Source organism: Pituophis catenifer, unplaced genomic scaffold, assembly GCF_029215685.1.
Source record: "Pituophis catenifer annectens isolate HBS135680 unplaced genomic scaffold, rPitCat1.0.hap2 SCAF_15, whole genome shotgun sequence".
Lineage (NCBI taxonomy): Eukaryota > Metazoa > Chordata > Lepidosauria > Squamata > Colubridae > Pituophis > Pituophis catenifer.
Window position 1 is genome coordinate 11368077 of NW_027256895.1, and position 2292 is coordinate 11370368.

The 2292-nt window shown below is 36.3% G+C and overlaps 1 protein-coding gene across 1 annotated transcript in view; it reads left to right on the forward strand.

Annotated features, from left to right (window-relative positions):
• Nucleotides 1-1372: 1372 nt before the first annotated feature.
• LOC139324356 (olfactory receptor 6X1-like) overlaps nt 1373-2292 on the forward strand; it is a 930-nt gene continuing 10 nt past the window's right edge. Inside the window, exon 1 of the mRNA XM_070954070.1 lies at nt 1373-2292. This exon is cut by the window's right edge and continues 10 nt beyond it. Within this exon, the coding sequence (XP_070810171.1) occupies nt 1373-2292 (920 nt within the window).

Here is a 2292-nt window from a genome sequence, read left to right on the forward strand (position 1 = left end):
TAAAAACAGATTCCAATTCCAGACATACAAATTATGAAATACAATTCTTTTGTAATAGAATAAAAGAGAAATTCTTTCAAATTGCAACTGATTCCTGTCTACAAATATTCCTCACCACTCCTACATCTTTTAATGTAAATTAATCCTGTCTCTGTCTCTGTCTCTGTCTCTGTCTCTGTCTCTGTCTCTGTCTCTCTCTCTCTCTCTCTCTCTCTCTCTCTCTCTCTCTCTCTCTGAGTGTGTGTGTGTGTAGAGGTGAGATGTTGCATGAATAGACAGTACATTTTTTTAATCACTTTGGGAAGGCACCTGATAATATTACACACCACAATGAACTGATGAAAGGGTTTGCCTGCAAAGTTTAATACTCTCAATTTTTTAAAAAAATCAAATAGATTTAAAACCAGACCTATTTCTACATATTAGGAATGTTGACAGGGAACTATAATTTTTTAAAAATCCAATACTTAATGCTACATGTAATAACGGGGCTAGAATTTTATATGCTCAAAATTGGAAAACTGGAAAAATACCCTCTGAGGAAATGGTAATAAAGAAAATATTAGGCTGTGCTGAGATGGATAGGTTGACAATGGAAATGAAAGATAAAGGAGAAACAGAACATTGTTTAATTTGGGATGTATGGTACAATTGGTTGGAGAGTAGATGCAAATATTAGAAAAGTAACAATGAAAGACGATCAACGGATGAGAACTTAGAAATAAATATAAGTATAATGATAGAATATTTATTGTAATTAATATGATGGTAGAATGTTATAAAAATGTTAAATAAAACAAATACGATAATGTATATTAGGAGACATAATAGAATATATAATGGAAATGGATATATACCGGTATATCGCTGTTGCAAAGTTTGAAACTGTGATGTAAAATGAAGAAAACTATATAATAAAAACATTAAACATTTTTTTAAAAAAAGTCAACATACTTTTGAAGGCTGTCCTTCAAAAATATTAAATTAAACAAGAAAGATTATGTCAGTTTCGTTTATTCCCGTATTAGATTTCAGAAAGATTAAAACAAACCCTGAAAAGCTTCCATGTAGTGTGCAATAGTTCAGTGAGGTAAAATGGGTGACGGCATTTTATGAGGAAAAATTAATTTTCTGACTTCCCTCACATCCTGAATCAAATAGCCACAGATTCTCTCAGAGCGGTGGTAACATTTCCAAAACCACTAATTAATCAACAGTTGTATGAGTAGAAAATATGAAATGGTTCAGTAACTCTGCACAGCAATTCACTTCAGCCATTTATGTGATTATCGTTTGCTCAGCTCCTATAGTATACACGACAAATGATAATGTTTCTATAAATTATTGTATCTTTTTAGAAAAGAAAAAGGGGATGTCAAATGCTACATTTTTCAATGAATTTATTCTTCTGGGATTTTCGGAATTTCATGAACTGAACCTGGGATTTTATATACTCCTGCTTCTGATGTACCTTCTGTCATTTGTAGGACATTCCTTGATCATCATCGTGGTTTCGATAGAGCCTAAGCTCCATACTCCAATGTATTTCTTCCTCCTCAACTTCTCCCTGGCTGAGATTGCTTCCACAACATCAGAGATCCCAAAGATGTTGATCAATATCTTCTCCGGCAAAAACACCATCTGCTTTGCGTGTTGCATGGCCCAAGGTTTCATGGTCTTCACAATGGGAGCTGTGGAATTCATCACCCTCACAATCATGTCTTTTGACCGCTACGTGGCCATCTGCAAACCTTTGCATTATCAAACCATTATGACTAGTGGACTCTGCCTCAAACTCTCTTTGCTGGCATGGATTGGTGGCTTTGGGCTCATATTTCCTCAGTCGGTCGTGGTGTGGACGTACCCCTACTGTGGGCGCAATATCATTGATCATTTCTTTTGTGACGTTGGTCCAGTTTTGCAGTTGGCTTGTGCTGACACAATAGTGATTGAGTTAATAGGATTCCTTTATGGTGCTGCTATAATGTGGGGCTCCTTTGGGTTCTCTCTGATTTCATATACACGCATTATAAAAGCCATACTTCAGATCCCTTCGGCCACTGGGAGGTCCAAAGCCTTCCTCACCTGTGCTTCCCATCTCATTGTTCTAACCATTTTCTATACAGCAGATATGCTTATGTACTTGAAACCTTCAACGCATGGTGACACCCGACTCAATAAGGGAATCTCTCTTGTACGCACCAGCTTTGTACCCATGTTAAATCCTTTCATCTACACAATCCGGAACAGTGAATTCAAAACAGCTTTGTGGAAAGCAGTGACCAAAAGGAT